The following is a 17,193-nucleotide window of genomic DNA, read 5'->3' as shown; positions in this document are numbered from 1 at the left end:
GCAACCTGTACTCAGCGGCCACCTGTCTTAAGCGGCAAATTTTATCTACTCCCTTGTGTGACCGCTTAAGACAGGTTTGACTGTATTATTCCATTACCAATATGCCAATAAGTTCAAATGAAACTTGAATTTAGTGACTGATTTTCTTAGCAAATTTGCCAAATTTCTTATATTTTACGAGTTTCAGCCTAGAGACATGCTTGTTGTCCTTCATTATTAAAAAACCCCTAAACATTAGACTGAATTTACAAACAGTATTTATTAGTGGGAGAATAACTCACTTCCCAGTGTTAATTCAGGTAATAATAAACATGATCTAAAATGTAAAAGTCTGAATATTTTAAAGCACACTGTTGGATTTCAACCGATCTACAGAAATTTTAATTTCAATGCTGTAAAAAAAAAAGGACCATTACAGTGGAAAAGTATTACCAAACAATACAACCAATCACAGCCTACATGCCACCAACAAATGCACCAATCAGAATTTACTTAACAACATGACAAGTTTTGTCTTCAGATTCTTTAAACATGACATATACAAATTTAAGATTGATAGTTAAATGTAGTTATTTTCTTTTCAAGTTCTTGAAATGCTTTAAAAAAAATTGCTGTTTTTTTATAAAAACAAAAAATATGCTGTTTTTATAAAAACAAAAACAAAAAACCCCATTTTTATTGTCATTGACCCTAGTTATTAAACACTGTAAAATATTTGTGACTAATTTTTTTTATTTTATTTAGAATAGTTAAATTACTCATTAGTTGACGTTTTAGCTCATATTAATTATTAATTTTAGCAAATCCAATGTGTTTCTGGACATTCTAGTGTTTGAACATCTAGTAGCTACACATGGTGAAAATTGAATGTCGTTTATAGATGTACTGCCATTTTAGCACAATGCATTTTATGCAAAACAGATAAGGTAAATAACCTTAAAAAGATACAAGATTCACGATAATGATAATGTAAAGAACTTATATAAATTATAAACAAAGGAAGTTGTCAAACATATGTAAAGTATAAAGTATAATCACATTAGTATATATTCCAGCTTAGATGGAAATCTACTGTGGGAGTTTTGTGGGTTTTTTTTTCCCCCACCAGAAGTGATCACTGAATTTTAAGCAAAGTTAACAGTGAAATGAATATATGACAAAAATTATACATTGTAAACACTTTTAACAGTAATATGAGGGAACATTTTGTTCAAAATTCTTGTTGCAATTCAGCTACCTAAGTTTCAGAGATCATGACACAATTTTAAAACATTAAACTCTATTTGCTAATCAATTTTCAATTAACTAGATATGTTGCCAATTGAAATTTTGAAAACAAAATGTTCCCTGAATAATGATAAACAACCAATATAGAAAATAAATTACTATAATACAGATTTTGTTCACTCATTCAACAACACATAATACCTACAGTGGTAACACTGAACAGGGTTCAGAATGAGTGTACGTCTTCCAGCCAAAGGCCTGTGAAATAAGCTAGAAACCAGCATATTTCATCAACTACCTTTTTGCAAAATAAAATGTTACAAAATGATTACAACATTAATCAGAGAAGTTTTGTAGGGATACAAATTTACAAAAGAAGAAAAAAAAGCTTCCACTTTATTTACTTTCCCAAATTAAATGCAGAATGTTTTATACGAATATATTTGAAAGACAAAGCCAACCACTAAGGACGAAACAATATAAACAACACTTCAGACACTTCAACAACACTTCAGACACTTCAACAACACTTCAGACACACAGCAAACTGACGTGTATCTGGGGTTGGGCACCAATTGTATGATATACTGATGAAAATAAATAAATATGGGAACACTAAAGTAGTAACAGCATATATAGACTGCAACCAAAACCCTCACCGATAGCATTTGGAAGCTAACCATGTTAGCAACATTCAACCCCTTATTGGCAACATTACATACAATATTATATATTCATATTTTAAACAGACACAACTAGCTAGTAATGAATTAGAGATGATGATAAGTCTTCCTTTTTTTTCTTTTTATCAGTATAATGAAATGCAGTTAAATCCCGTTGGTTCGAACCCCGTCGGTGCTCGAGAAAGTGATCAATCCATCTGGTAGTTAACCCAAATCATTCGGTCAACAATGTGTAAGTGTAACTCGGGACTTTATTTTTGGTTTGTGTCTTGCAGTGTATTCGACCCTTCAGATTTCGATCCAACGAGATTCTACTGTACTAGTATATGGAGCACTTCACTACAATGAGTTTTCAAACTGTCACCCAGTTTTATGTTGGGGTTCCAAAAACTAGAAATAACGTTTGCTCCAGACATAATACTACATAATTTTAATACTGCACTTCATAAACATTTTACAAGATAGCACAAACGTACTAAATTAAATACACAATGTATTTTATCAGTCGGTTTCATGATGGAAACCGAACATTTTCCACAAATAACACAATTTTATTACTACCCTGCATACAATATTGACTTGTCTACAATCAGGGTTTCTGCCAGAAAGAAATGTTTGGGTATCGCGCTATGGAACTGAATATTTACAATGTGTGTGCTGCATGCACCTGTGGTCCCCCCCCAGAAAGAAAATGGGTTAGGGTTAAAAAAAATCATACAATAATGATAACAGTCATTAATTTTGTCAAATGGTTAGCTTAAAAAAATAAAATTTGCAAAATGTTTGGGTATGGCGCCATACCCTTTTACCCTCTGGCAGAAACCTTGACAATCTATATTTGTCAGTCAGGTTGATGTCGGTGGTACCAAGCAGTAAAACTAATATTTACGGGCTAACATTGTTAGCCTGACAAGCAACTGATTATGTTCTTTGCAAAAATGACAGCAACTCTTTTTATTTAAACATGTGTTTTTAATACGTAGTTTTGTATGACCTATAACATGTATAAGGGATGCAAAGGTATATAATTTGAATCAAGCAATAAAATCACTTTGTTGGAGTTTTTGAAACATAAAACCTCGTTTTTCAGAAAAATTTGCATGTGATATGCATGGGTGTGGGATGAGAGGATGGGTGTGTTCAAGGAGCACGATCCCCACCCCCCAATTTTGAAATAAATATGTTCATAGAGGTGTCTTCAGGGCAATTTAGTGTTGTATATTGTGGATGATGAATCAACAATAAAACAAAACATTAAAAAACATCAATAGACAGGGGGTGTGTGTGTGTGTGTGTGTGTGTGTTATGGGACCCCTGTGACCCCCCCTCCCTCTGGATCTGCCTTTTATCAGACTCCCAATGCAGAAGAATCATCGGATGTTCAAATGTCAACAAATAAAGCTCCTGACCAATATACACAGAGATTATTACACGTTCGTGTGTGTTATACTGATTTTATGAAACGAGTGTCAGGATTCTTGTATTGCCTGAGCGAGAGCAAGTGTAATAATTTCTTTATCATCCACATTATTCACATTATTATTTTTGTATGAATAGGATAACAAGGAATGTTTCAAAAGTAACCAGAAGGAGACCATGAAACAACGTCATTTTGGTAAGCGATTACATTCGCTGGTGGTGTAAAATCGTTATGTCACACATATCGTACTGGTTATATTTCCCTATAGATTTTGAACTGTGTCAATAATAAAATTAATTAATACGTGGTTTAACAAATAGCTAATATTAACACAAATTCAATTTAATAAACATCATGATGGAATGCAATACTGAAAAATGTTTGGAAAAAGATTCCAGAGGCGTAATTCATTAAGCAACATTGCGTCACCCCTGTGTCTTTTAGCATTGTGCTGCAAGATCATAAAGTTGCAAGGGTTTAGTGAATTGGACCACAGGATTGTTTACACTGGAGTGGAAGACACTCTATTATTTTACCTTTGGTGGGTCAGTTATATATTTTTTTCAAAAGTATACTTGATATTAAAAAATATATATACATTTTAGGGTAGTGAATATTTTTAAAATAAGCTCTCCCCTCATCATGTGATACTTTTGGAACAGTCCTTAATCATATGTAGTTAAAGAAAAATTCAGCCAATAACATAATTACCGTAAGCCTAGGAGAATTCTGTTTTGACAAAATTCAGTTGAATTGTTAACCTAATTAATTACATGTAAGTCTAATAGAAAATGATGAGTGAATAACAACAAGCCTAAAACAAACATTCTAGTTTCATAATCAATTTTAGTTTAACAAAATTGTGTTGAATTGTTAAGCTCATTAAAGTTACAAGAAAGTGGTTGGAATACTACTGACAGGTCTAAAAACTGTTTCTATGTTTCGTATCTAGTTTAACAATCAGATATGATTTCACCAACATTCATTTGAATTAAGATAATTAAAACTATGAGAAAGTAGTCAATAACAGGTAAAACAAAATATTGTTTCTATAGTCCGTCCCATCCTACCTCAAAAATGTGTTTTGTAAATAATTTCAGTTTTGGAAATAACAATTTAAAAAAACTATTTTTGTTTTTCATTTAGAAAACAATCGGCTCAGCAATAAATAACTTGTAGTAAATTGCATTGCATTAAAAAATGCATTCCCTGTGGGAAGGACTATAGTTAACAACCAGTTCTAGTTTCACAAAAATTCTGTTGAATTGTTAACATAATTAAAACTACGAGAAAGTAGTCGATAACATACTAAAAAACGCATGTCTAGTTTCACACATTCAATCTTATCATTGTTAAGCTAATTAAAACTAGAACAAAGCAATCGGGAATAATAATAACGGGGTCCAAGAACCGTTTCTATAGAAATGGCAGGTGTCACTCGCCGGATAATTAAAGCTATGAGAAAGTATTGGATAACAGATTTAAAAAAAAAGGCCAAAACAAATTTCTAGTTTAACAAAATTCAATCCCGTCATTGTTAAGCTAATTAAAACTAGAACAAAGCGATCAGGGGAATAATAATAATATTATTAATAACTGATCCAAGAACTGTTTCCACGGCAACGGCAGGTGTCAGTCGCTGGTCAGGCCGAAGATGCTGAGGATGAAGATGAAGATGTTGATGATGTCGAGGTAGAGGTTGAGAGCGGCAAAGATGTGCTCCTCGGGTGACAGAGCGTACTTGTGTTTACCGCCGAGCATCAGCTGAGTGTCGAACACCAGATACTGAAACAACAGACAAATACTATAGTAAATAATCAGGTCTCTGAGAACACCAGATACTGAAACAACAGACAAATACTATAGTAAATAATCAGGTGTCTGAGAACACCAGATACTGAAACAACAGACTGACTAGTAAATAATCATATTCTGAAACAACACACAAATACTATAGTAAATAATCAGGTCTCTGATGATGATAACTTGTTTAACGTGCCCATATACCACTAGGGTTTCGAACACCAGATACTGAAACAACAGACAAATATTGTAGTAAATAATCAGGTCTCTGAGAACACCAGATACTGAAACAACAGACAAATACTATAACAGTAAATAATCAGGTCTCTGAGAACACCAGATACTGAAACAACACACAAATACTGTAGTAAATAATCAGGTCTCTGAGAACACCAGATACTGAAACAACAGACAAATACTATAGTAAATAATCAGGTCTCTGAGAACACCAGATACTGAAACAACAGACAATTACTATAGTAAATAATCAGGTCTCTGAGAACACCAGATACTGAAACAACAGACAAATGCTATAGTAAATAATCAGGTCTCTGAGAACACCTGGGCCCCGTTCCACGAAGCAATCTTAGCCCTACTATTGTCGTAAATACCTACCATCAAGACCTTAATTTTTTTCTACGATCGTCAGCCCGTTCCACGACACGGCGTAACTTACTATCGTCGTAAGTTATAGTGAAAATTTACAATTGGTACGAGGCAGTTGTAAGCCACTAACGTAGATGTCAAATGGCAGTTAGATGATGATTTGATATTTTTCGAAGAAGGATACTAACTCTTTGTGTAAAAATGGATCTAATATATACCAAATACCTTTTATGAAACTCTGTGATCGATGAAAAACAGTCTAGGCCTAACGACCTTCACACGAAAATAAGGGAGATAACTCTCATGTCTTATGCATTCGGCAATTATCGCTTACAGAATAAATTGACACAGTTACTTCATGTTTTTCCCATGCCAATGAATACATCCAACATGTTCCGAAAAGTCGGTAAACAATTTATTATTTAACTAATTAGCACTTCTTTGCAAAGAATCTATTAATAATTAAAGGAGAACTTACGACTACCGTAAGGTTGCTTTGTGGAACGGCTGTAAAGTTTACGGTGCCAGTTGTAAAACTCGCCTTAAATCACTACAATTAACCTTAGCTACAATTCGTTCGTGGAACGGGGCCCAGATACTGAAACAACAGACAAATCCTATAGTAAATAATCAGGTCTCTGAGAACACCAGATACTGAAACAACAGACAAATACTATAACAGTAAATCATGAGGCCTCTATTTTTTTTCCAGGTAACCCATTTAATTTTTACGTAACCCGTCACATCCACGTAACTGGTGTCCTTAATTCAATACGTGAACTAAAAATAGGCTACGTAAAATTAGATTTGCGCGACCGGTGTGCGAATGAAATTATTCTTCTTGCAATTTTCAGGGGCCTGATCATGAAATGAATGCATGCAAGATATTGACGTGACTAGGTATTTAACGTGTCCATGTACCTCTATGGTTTTGAACACGTGCAAGATATTAATGCAAAAAATGTGTCTGAATCGAGAACACCAGATACTGAAACACCACATCAGTAAATCATGAAATTAAAGGGACATTCCTGAGTTTGCTGCATTGTAAGATGTTTCTGACTAATAAAATATTTCTACGATTAAACTTAAATATTAAATATATGTTCTTTTTTAGAATATCAGTGTCTTTATATTCAATGTGTTTCTGGTCATCTTAATATTTGTAAGAAGCCCAAACTGGATTTTGTCTTCAAATAATTTCGTACGTACGAAAAACAATTATTTTAGGAAACAAAATAAAATTTAACCTAGTACAAATATTAGAATGATCAAAAACACGTTTAATATACAGCCACTAATATTCTATGCAGAAAAATATATTTGATATGTAATTACAATCGTTAAAAAGTCTCTGTTAGTCGATAATATCTTAAAAATTGCAGCAAACTCAGGTATGTCCCTTTAATGCAAGCAAGATATTAATGCAAAAAAATATGTTCGATGTATAATTGGCGCAATAATTGGTTGACAAATTATATTTTTAACCTTTGTCACAAACTAGAAAATAAGAAACAACCAAACGTGTATGTAGTAGGATAAAACTTTGCATTTGCCAGATACATAATTTAAAGGGACATACTCTAGGTTTTTAAACACTAAAACAAATGTTTTACTTATTAGAGCTGTTTTTGACAACTAAAATCATACTTTACTTAGATTTTATTGTTTAGATTATCCACTTCTGTACATTCGAAGTATTTTTGGTCATCCTGGTGTTTTTAATATCACAAAATGCATTTCTCATATTCTTAAAAACGCACATGCGTCTGAGAAGTAACAGTTATGGAGTCTAGTTTTAGTCTATTTTTAAGAGGGTATTTCACCATTTCAAAGTCACAGACTCATGTTTCACTCAATTGTAACTTTATCCAAATGTGTTGCAGGTTTGTAGATTAACTAAACTTAGTGTCCATTTTCATGGGCTGAAACTAGGGTCTGTCCCTTTAATAAAAATATGCATTTTAGTCTTTATCTGTCCCAACTCAATGCTATCATGACACATTCATTATTTTCATTATTTACAGTATACTAATGCGTTTGGTAGTAAATGTCATTGATCGGTCACCTACCTCAAAAATTAAATCAGAGAAGGAAGGAAGGAAAATGGTTTATTTAACGACGCATTCAACACATTTTATTTTCTGTTATATGGCGTCAGACATATGGTTAAGGACCACACATATATTGAGGGAGGAAACCTGCTGTTGCCACTTCATGGGCTACTCTTTTCGATTAGCAGCAAGGGATCTTTTATATTCACCATCCCATAGACAGGACATTACATACCATGACCGTTGATATAAAGTTTTTGAGAAAATCTGCTCCATTCTTCCATTAGCAGTAAAGGATATTTTATATACACTTTCCCACAGACAGGACAGCACATACCATGGCCTTTGATATAACAGATGTGTGGCATTGGTTGGGATGGGACAAAACCCAATCAAAGAATGGGTCCATCGATGGGTTTTGATCCTATGACCCAACCGCCACAGGCGAATGCTCTACTGACTGAAATGTCATGGGGCCTTATCTTTAAAGGGACATTCCCAAGTTTGCTGCAATTTTTAAGATGTTATTGACTAACAGACTTTTTAACGAATGTAATTACATATTATATTTTTCTGCATAAAATATTAGTAGCTGTATATTAAAAGTGTTTCTGATCGTTCTAATATTTGTACTAGGTAAACTTTCATTTTATTTCCTAAAATATCGGTTTTTTCGTACGTATGAAATTATTTGAAGACAAATCTAGTTTAGGCTTCTTACAAATATTAAGACGACCAGAAACACATTGAATATACAGACACTGATATTCTAAACAAGAAAATATATTTACTATGTAAGTTTTAATCGTAGAAATATTTTATTAGTCAGAAATGTCCCTTTAATGCTTATTAAACACAATTAATCGTAAAACCACTGAAACCTACCGCACTGAAGAGGAGAGCTCCAATACAGGCATATGCCAAGGAGGCAAACTGAAAAAAAAGCACACAAAAAAATCAGTCATTTAGCCATTTAAAAAAACCCATATAACAATACACACAATAAGGATGTCTGCAAGAACACTATTATTTAACATGTACAATGAATGTAGACACGGCAAACTTGGATGAGCTGTTAACAAAACACGAACGTAGGAAGGTGCCAAAAAGTGGGGGGGCCACACTTTTATATTTACACACTTTTACACTATTATAAAGCAAAATATCTGTTTCCTACGCCAGTGCAAAATAGCCAGCGAACCAAGTGTTCAGAGACATTTTTACAGAAAAATTAATAAACCCAAATACATGTACATATTAGCCTGGTCCAAATTTCTCAAAATGTGCTTTAAAAAGGTGTTAAAAGTAAGCAAACACATTTTGGAAAAAATTTCAGGGGTGTTGATTTCAAATATTTTGTTGCTCAGATCGATTATGATATTAAATCAATGCTGTATGCAATTAAGAAAAAAAAAAAAAAAAAAAAAAAGTTGTCCCAAATCAGTTTTCAGAATTTCTATTTACTAGTTAGTACTAGCTGCATGATTACTACTACTAGTCTACTACTAATAATAGTATTAAAAAGTGCATAACTGAAAGATTATAGTAATTTGATTGGCTGTTGACATGTTTGGACCAGTCCAAAGGTATTGAGGTGGTAGTGAATCTGACACACTGGCGGAGAGATCTGGTTGATATGTGACAGAGAAATTGCAGAAATGCACTTATATCGGCCCACCGCTTGTTTGCCAATCCACATTTGTTAAATAAAATACTGTATATAAAAATTAAAGGAACAGTTGTGTAAAGTTTGAGGACAAACTCATATTCCCCCCCCCCCCCTTTAAAAAAAAATCCTACTGCTCCCTTTCCTTTCTCTTCTTTGAATTCCATCTCATTTCTTCCCAATCTGGCAAATCATTATATCTTTCAAATTGTTTCGCTGTCCACTCCACATCCCAGTCCTTGTCTCTCCAACCGTGACAGGTGCTTGTCTCTTGTGGCTATCTGTGCCACACACCTGCCATTCCCCCCATCAGCTTTTAGCTGTGGGCTTAGTATGACCACTTCGGAAAGTGTTCAGTAGTTACCTCTAACATCGTTAAGACGCACTTGTAACCACCCACTGTAGTCCTCTATTACTGGTGGTTGTTAATTAGTGCCGTGGATAAGACCAGGTTTATTAGCGGCAAAAGACAGGGATGCCAGGTTGGTTCAGGGCTATACCCATTTTTTAGCATGTTGCAACGAACACCTACTTCCACACAAATATACCCACAACCGTTTTAAACTTTTAGAGCATAAAAGTATAAAATTGTACTGAAAAATATTTAGAGTGTAGATTTTTTAATACACTTGGTACCAGAATGGAAGGAATGTTTTATTTAACGACACATTCAACACATTTTACTTACGGTTATATGGTGTCGGACATATGGTTAAGGACCACAAAGATATTGAGGGGTGGGGGGGAAACCCGCTGTCGCCACTTCATGGGCTACTCTTTTCGATTAGCAGTAGGGGATCTTTTATATACAGCATCCTACTGATAGGATAGCACATACCACAGATTTTGTTATACCAGTTGTGGAGCACTGGCTGAAACAAGAAATAACTTGTCATGAGCAAAAATTTAAAGTTTATTGTTTAATGACACCACTAGAGCACACTGATTTATTCATCATCGGTTATATTGGATGTCAAACATTTGGTACTTTTGACACATAGTCTTAGGGAGGAAACCAGCTACATTTTTCCATTAGTAACAATGGATCTTTTATATGCACTATCCCACAGACAGAACAGCACATACCACAGCCTTTGATATACCACTCATGGTGGTTTGGCTGGAATGAAAAATAGCCCAATGGGCCCACTGACGTGGATCGATCTCAGACTGACCACAAATCAGATGAATGATTTACCACCGGGCTACACCCCACCCTTTTGTCATGAGAATGAATGAATTAATGTTTAACGACACCCCAGCACGAAAAAGACATCGGCTATTGGGTGTCAAACTATGGTAATGCAAACAAATCAAGTGATGATCAACATCAATACAAAAATTCAAGACTTAAATAAAAACAGTATAAAGAACTGTGCAAAAACACAAATATCACAGATAGATACTGACTTTTACTCAAAATTTCAATTGTATCTCGAAAAAAACAAGGGGATTTGTGCTGTATTGGCCATTCTCAAAGAGAATGTTACACCCCTGCACCACGGTGAGGTTACAGCATGCGTAGGGGTTGTCATGAGAAAGTCAAACTATAGGAATTATTGAACCTTGGTTTAAAAGACACCCCCCCCCCCCCCCACACACAAACCCCCATACATACAAAATGATGTATTTCAAAGACAATAAAGCGGTAATATACGAACTCGACTCCTGATGATCAGACAGAGGATTCCGAAGCAGAATAAAATAATGAAGAAGACAAACAGCAGTCCACCCATCATCGTGAAGTCAATCTGGAAACAAAAACACACATACACAATGTAAATTAATGAACAAAAGGGAAAATCCGGAACAATTAAAGGCATACTGTCACGGATTTAAGGACCTCATTTCTCTAAAAATGGATAATAAATAAAAATGGTTGGAAACCAACTCTAGCTATCGCATCACCGTAACTGAACCATGATGGAGTAAAATCCATGTCAACCCTCTCGGCAATTTCAGTTTTTGAACTATGGACCACTGCCATAATTCAATTATTGTTACAAAATGTCATTAATAAATGGAGTATGGTGGTTATGAAGATGGTTGAATAAAGTACATTTAGGGACAAATCAAATTATTTTTGTTCAAGTAACACTTTGTTAGAGAATGAAATAGGTCAGTGGTCTGTGACAATATGCCTTTAAGGATTGTTATTTCTTTCACGTTCATTGGGGTAAGAAAAACATATTATCCGCAACTGTGTGAATCAGCAAAGCCAGGGCCGTAGCTAGGATTTTGGGGGGGGGGGGGGGGGGGCAAATAGTTTAAAACTCCTTAAATGGTTAAGAAAAGAATTTTCTTTAAGTTTCTATAAAAAAAAATCCGGAAAACCGCTCTCACATAAGCTTGTGGATGATTTTTGTTTTTGTTCATACCCAGATGAACGTAAAAGAAATAACAGACAATACTTATAATTAAATTTGAATCATACCTGCTTATAATAACACTGAAAGTTCATATTTTATTTGGAATTATATTTGGAATTATTTTTTGTTCCTAAACAATAAAGCTCAGTAAGACTACCAATCCATATAAAATGATGTCATCAGATCCCTGACTTTACTTTTACATTCCTTGAAAAATTAACAAACTCGCATTGCTATGGCGAGACAAATAAGATGACACTATATTGTATTGAATGTAGCAGAAATTTAATTATAAGAATTTATTACCCCAGCAGGCACTCATAACGGGGAAACTAAAATTATCATGCATTGGTTTAACTTACACTACTACTGAATGATTTGATGCTAACAAACCAATCACCTTGTTGGTACTAAATATGACGTCATCACGATTTGGCAAAGTACACACAATGATGTCACGTAGTTTAAAGTGTTTGCGTTTACGTTTTTCTGCTTTCAGTGTTAAACTTGTAATAAAATAGTAGTTTAATGTAATTCATTACATGTATATATACATGTATACATGTCTTTTTACAGAATATCTAAAACTTTGGGTTTTGTAAATTATCTGCGAATGGTGAATTAAATACAAAGTTAAAGCAATACCCAGAACAGTAAAGTAGTTTACGTCGTTTCTATATATACATGGATGTATAGCCGATGTAGGCTATATTGAAAATAAAGGCTTTTAAAAAAAAATGAAATAGCTGGGGTACTAAATAGAATAACAAACTCAGTACCAGTTATTATCAAATTTATGTCCCTCGTGAAATAATTTTCACTTGGGACATAAATTTGATAATAACTGGTAACTCGTTTATTATCCTCTAAATACGAACCAACCAACAAGAATTAATACAGGCCTCTGAAAAATTGTGAGAGCGATAATTTCGTTCGCACAAATGCTAGCACAAGTATAGTTGCAGTAACCCATATTTCGTTCGCACAAATGCTAGCTCAAGTATAGTTGCAGTAACCCATATTTCGTTCGCACAAATGCTAGCACAAGTATAGTTGCAGTAACCCATATTTCGTTCGCACAAATGCTAGCACAAGTATAGTTGCAGTAACCCATATTTCGTTCGCACAAATGCTAGCACAAGTATAGTTGCAGTAACCCATATTTCGTTCGCACAAATGCTAGCACAAGTATAGTTGCAGTAACCCATATTTCGTTTGAAAATTGAATTTATGACATCATTTACATGGTCATGACGGGTTACGTAAAAACTAAATGGGTTACCTGAATTTGTTTTTGTGTAACCCATAATTGGTTTATGCAAATTTTCAATTCTAAGAGGCCTGGCAATAACACAATCAGCGTTTGAAATAAACACGTGTCTGTTTGTCCTGACAATTAAAAATCTGCATAGAGAAACAAAATGTACTGTGATGGTTATCTAGTGAAATAATATACAAAGTTTTTTTACTTTGAACAACTGACAACTTCAGACCTGTATTTAAATAAACAAACCACATATATAGACAAGTATTGGCTGATAAGTAATTTCTAGAAGAACTTGCCTTGTAGACTAGTAGAAACTAAAGCACACCGATTTATTAATCATTATTATTTTCTTCATTAGCAGCAAGGGATTTTCTAATGTACTTTCCCACAGACAGGACAGCACATACCACTGCCTTTGTCCGAGAATGGGCCAAGCAAGGGGATTTGATGCTTGAACCAATGCAACTCAGGTGAATGCAATACCGAGCTAAATCGCACTCCAGTAGAAAATTCTGCTTACTTCTATCTGCTATTGCCGTTTACTGCTATTTTGAAATCTTCCTAACATCGTAACCATCTGTAACAACATGGTAACAAGGTCCACTCCATTTTAAACAGAACATATGTCATATATCAGTCCTTGTTTTTTGAAAATTATAGGCGAGTGGAAAATTGCACACCTCAATATGCTAAGGTGAGTGAAAAATCTCTCTCCAAAATAAATAAAATAGGCAGTGTAGCTCTGATCGGATTTCGACTTGTACGTCTACAAAATTGTCTATTAAACCAGTATTTCCCAATTTGTTCAACAAAGAAAAATGCCAATTTAACGACTGCATGGAAGCCTCTGCCATGTTTTTAATTTTAATTTTTTTAATAAAAGAACCTTCCTGCATAAGCTGTTGACTTTTGTAAACAGTGGAAATAAATATACCCATCTATTTTATGTACACCGTTTGATGAGTGTAACATGCAATGTTTTTTCACACTAGTCAGATTGAAATTACATGCTCTGTACGATCGCAATTGCACCCATGCACCTTAAAATGCAAGGCCTGATTTATAGGTGTTAATTGAGAAAATCCAACAGATTTAAAACGAAGCAAAAACTGAGCTATAAAAATCAACGAAACTCCTCTAAACTAGATAACCATGGGACAAGTAAAAAGTCTGATTTTAACAGGTATCCAGTTTAAACAGGTTCTGATATTTAAAATGGCCTTTTAAAAAAAGGTTCAGTTTACAGAGTGTCATTTTAAGGGGTTTCATTTTGCAATTTGTTATACGTGAATACTGCCTCCCAAAGGGAAATAACTCTGTATGAATAAAGAACAGAAACATTACTGATGTCAGACCAACCTTCGTCTGGAATGCAAACAGAGTCAGTGACAAACACACAACCTGGAAATAGAAGAAATTCACGAATAAAAGAAAACCTACCAAATAAATACAAGATCAGAAATGTAGCGTTTTATCAAGACTACGAAAATGAAATAAACATCTCTTGAACCAACACAACGGAATATTTCAAACTATAGCTGTGTATACAACTTCCAATAGGCAGTATAGTAAATATGTCTTTTATTTTGTTTTATCCCTATTGCATCATCATATGACTTAATCCAGGGCCGTAACCTGATCAAAATCCTGGAGGGTGGTGGTGGTGGTGGGGTGGGGTGGTTATTACTTTTTATGCCATTTTCTGGAGTAAAAAAAAAAAAAGGTGATTCTCAAGGTGGCAACTGATACCCCCCCCCCCCCCCGAGGGTACATCCCTGCAATCTGGTTTTATTATTGCACAATACAAATCGCATTCGTAATATTAAAGGGGCTATCCCGAGTTTGCAGCCATTTTGTCTAACTGAGCCTTTTTTCGAAATAAAACCAGGGTTTCTAGAATTTTTATACAATCCACTAGCCATGGGATCAGTGATTTTTTTTTTTTTACTAACCATGATTAAAAATTCACTAGCCCTACTTTTAAGTCAATACAATTTTCAGAAGACTTACAGCCGTGACGCCAACAGCTATTAAAACAGTGTCCTCATCGTAGTGGCTGCAAGACAAAAGTAGTAAACAATAATATTATATACATTACAGTGTGCGATTTTGAGGACAGTCCGGGAGCCAGGGCTCACAAAAATCATATAGGACTATCTGGCTTGACTAGCATATGAGCCTGCATTGATTCTTCCAAATGACAGTCAACATATGTATCAAAATCTTAGGAAACCAGTTTTGAATAGCGATCTTTTCCATGGTTTCATGCAAAACATTTAATGTATCATCTGTTCTACTAGAGACGCATTGCACGACTCACTGGGTTGGTGGCGGGCTCTAAAGATTTGCAAACAGGGAGACCTTATGACACTTAAATGTTTTAAACCAAAATCGCACACTGAATTAAAAGTGTTTTCAGTAATTATGAAACACAAAACTGACTGAAACCTTTTTACGTGTTCATATACCACTACGGTTTCAAACACGCCTGTCCCGAGCTTAACCTCTGACTTCGCCTGTGACCAAGTCTGGACCAGGAGGTGGTGGTGGGGTTAAGTTTGAGGGTGGACGGAATTTGGAATAAGAATTTAGTAGTTACATGTAGGTCAGAGACCTAAGGCCAAAACTGAGTGAGCTGATTCTATCTACCATGTTTGGCAAAAAGTCCAGAATTTTTTTTAGAGTGCTCGGCCAAAAAGGTTTTAAGCAATTTAGACGGGCTACCAAAATAAAGTGCGTCGGACTGTTTACAAAAATATAAACATAAAATTCTGAATGCCGGCCAACAGCATTTTTATACCCACTCCCATATGTACTCTTTTGTAATTATATTAAGGCCATTCTCTGCCAGAAAAATTAAGGAGTGCTCGCTAATATTCACGCTCTTGCTCTCCCTGTCATAATGATGAATTTTGTCAAGAATTCATAATGCATGCCATGATACCCCCATCCCTAGCCTGAGAGCTAGATGGACATTTGGACACTTGTAATCACTGTCTTCTGTCAGAAAGAAAGAAATGTTTTATTTAACGACACACTCAACGCAGGATAGCACAAACCATGGCCTTTGTTGAACCAGTTATGGATCACTGGTTGGTGCAAGTGGTTTACACCTACCCACTGAGCCTTGTGGAGCACTCACTCAGGGTTTGGAGTCAGTATCTGGATTAAAAATCCCATGCCTTGACTGGGATCCGAACCCAGTACTTACCAGCCTGTTGACCGATGGCCTAACGACGACGCCACCGAGGCCGGTTTGTCTTCTGTCAGAGACAAGTTTAAAATGCAGGATTTTTATCTACCATCCACTGTAATACAACAATAATCCTTTGTCAGACATTAAACACCATTACACAGGGCTCGACCGCAGCAATAGCCCTGGCTGTTTTGGCTACCAATTTCTCACTCGGGCTACCAGATGTCTAAATCTGGTAGTCCGCCGGGCTACTAGATCTTTTTTGCACATCCAGTTACTCTGCAATCAACAAGATGCTTAAACACATAAAAAAAAACCCATCCTCAAACAACGTTTAAATAAAATAAAATTATTTTGCTTTCATAACCTGGAAGACCAGTGGACTACCACTGAAAAAAGTTAAGGTCAAGGCCTGTTACATTGATTATTTTGGAGTTTGCCAATAACAAATATTTTAGATGTTAATCACTAATACACACACACTACAAGAAACCCAACTGCACCTACGTATTCAACCAAAACATTGTTGAAATGGGGGCAACGAAAACTGTGTGACCAGTTCTAACAAGATTTTATTAAAAATAACAGGACAGTACATACCTTGCAACAGTTCCAAGCAAAAAGCCTTCACATACAGTCTGAAAAGAAGAAAAAAGGAAAAGAATATTTGTGTAATGACACCTCAGCACATTTTTCAGATACAGCTATTTTGTGTCTTATATGGTTGGTTTTGACACTTGGATGACAGACAGACAGAGAGAGACAGAGACAGAGACAGAGACAGAGACAGAGAGAGAGAGAGAGAGAGAGAGAGAGAGAGAGAGAGAGAGACCTGCTGCCGCCACAAAGGCTACTCTTGTAAATAATGCAGCAAGGTATCTTATATGAACTTTCCTATAGAT

General features: G+C 35.1%; 1 protein-coding gene across 1 annotated transcript in view; it reads right to left on the bottom strand.

The window, feature by feature from the left end:
• The window catches only part of LOC121385289 (protein lifeguard 1-like), a 31,032-nt gene continuing 13,839 nt past the window's right edge, over positions 1–17,193 (bottom strand). The window contains exons 6-11 of the mRNA XM_041515909.1: positions 16,892–16,929; positions 15,106–15,151; positions 14,455–14,496; positions 11,121–11,210; positions 8,679–8,726; positions 1–5,115 (exon numbers count right to left, since the gene is read on the bottom strand). Coding sequence (XP_041371843.1) covers positions 4,963–5,115; positions 8,679–8,726; positions 11,121–11,210; positions 14,455–14,496; positions 15,106–15,151; positions 16,892–16,929 — 417 coding nt within the window. The 3' untranslated portion in view covers positions 1–4,962. The remainder of the gene's footprint in view (positions 5,116–8,678; positions 8,727–11,120; positions 11,211–14,454; positions 14,497–15,105; positions 15,152–16,891; positions 16,930–17,193) is intronic.

Source organism: Gigantopelta aegis, chromosome 11 (assembly GCF_016097555.1).
Source record: "Gigantopelta aegis isolate Gae_Host chromosome 11, Gae_host_genome, whole genome shotgun sequence".
In the NCBI taxonomy this organism is placed as follows: Eukaryota; Metazoa; Mollusca; class Gastropoda; order Neomphalida; family Peltospiridae; genus Gigantopelta; species Gigantopelta aegis.
Note: the sequence above shows the minus strand (reverse complement) of the source record. Positions and strands in the feature narration are given on the sequence as shown.